The 1,527-nt window shown below is 54.9% G+C and overlaps 1 protein-coding gene across 1 annotated transcript; it reads left to right on the top strand.

The window, feature by feature from the left end:
* Positions 1–488: 488 nt before the first annotated feature.
* On the top strand, positions 489–1,527 carry NGA_2072800 (endonuclease exonuclease phosphatase family; the record flags this gene model as incomplete). The annotated part of the gene is made up of 1 exon (XM_005856211.1): positions 489–1,527. A coding segment is annotated over one exon (1,039 nt), but the record flags the coding sequence as incomplete, so codon positions are not given.

The raw sequence follows: 1,527 nt of genomic DNA, 5'->3' as shown, positions 1-1,527 counted from the left end.
CAGAGACAGAGGAGCAGAAGCGGCGGAAGTTGCGGGAGAAGGAGCTTGGGACTCAGGTGCTCGACGACAAGCTGTCCCAACCCACACTGTCAGGAGGAGGATTCGCAGCAGGGCGTATGTACGACCATTTCCATGAGGGTGTCTGATCTTGGAGGGCATGGGAAGCAAATAAGGCAAATAAAAATTGGATCGGCAAAGGAGGGAAAGTCCCTTTTGCTGCACTAGGGGATGAAAGTAGAACTTAAACCGAAAATATTGGTGATATTTTATGAAGGAGTGGGAAAGGTAGCCAAAAAGAAACAAAAATCGTACTTTGAATGAGGATTTCCACCCTTTCTGCTAAAACCTGGAGGATGGGCTGGGGCAGGAGGTTAAACATACGCACTCATTGGTCGTGACCCTTTGATTTGCAACTAATGCCACAGTATGGATCTCAACAGGGGAGCCTACTGGTTGTGCACCTCCGCATGCTGGTATCGCTGGGCCATTTGAAAGCGCCGCTGTCCGGGGCGGGCCTCATTACCCTATCCCCTGTCCGCCAAGAGGGCATTGCTCTCCAGGCTCGACTCCCCAATTGTCGTCTTGCCAGCACCACCAGCAGGGGGACAATGTCTGCAATGTCTACAGCTGATGGAAATCTTTCCGATTTTTTTTCTGGCCGGAAAGTCCATCAGTCTGCCCTGGCTTTAATGCCTGACATGGACTCGTCGCTCTTTACGGCCATCCAGTCTATTCGACGCTCTCACGACAAGCATTATAGGCGGTGGCCACCTCACGTCAACATCATCTATCCATTCGTGCCAGAGTATGAATTTGATGTTGCTGCTCGCGTCCTCCAAAAAGCATTGTCCTCCTTCGCGGTCATCGACGATTGTACAATGGCCCGGATGGGCTACTTCGAACACGGGAGATCCTCCTGCACAGCGTGGCTGGCCCCGCAAGAAGCGCGGTTGAGCGATGCAGAGCTTCGACACGAAGAAGAACTTGCCAGCCCAGCACCGCATCCGAGAATTATACAGCTACAGGCTGCTTGCCAAGCTGCGATACCTCACTGCGCCGACCTGACCGCCTCTTTCGGAGGGAGATTTACACCGCACCTGTCCATAGGCCAGTTCCAGGATAGAAAGGGCGCGAAAGATTTCATCGACTCGGTCGACTGGGTTGCAGAGGCCTTCCCAGTGCGTCAGCTGTACCTGCTGGCGAGAAACGGGCCTACGGACCCCTTCAGTGTGCGCTATATCGTCCGCTTGGCCGGCGGCAGCGTGACTAGAGTAGAGCCCGGTACACTCCCACGCCATGCAGGCGCTACCGTCGCCGATCAGGGTTTCTTTCGCCTGAGTGCTGACACAAAGAACGCAACACCTCCTGCCCGCATAAACCCAGCAGAGGTGGAGGTAGACGGGAGCTTGCTAGAGGGAGGGGGGCAAGTCCTGCGCACTTCCCTGGCCCTAAGCATCTTACTACGAAAGCGCCTTCGCATCAGCTCCATTCGATCTGGTAGAAGCAAGCCGGGCCTGCAGCCTCAGC

This window comes from Nannochloropsis gaditana, assembly GCF_000240725.1.
Source record: "Nannochloropsis gaditana CCMP526 unplaced genomic scaffold scaffold019, whole genome shotgun sequence".
Lineage (NCBI taxonomy): Eukaryota > Eustigmatophyceae > Eustigmatales > Monodopsidaceae > Microchloropsis > Microchloropsis gaditana.
Note: the sequence above shows the minus strand (reverse complement) of the source record. Positions and strands in the feature narration are given on the sequence as shown.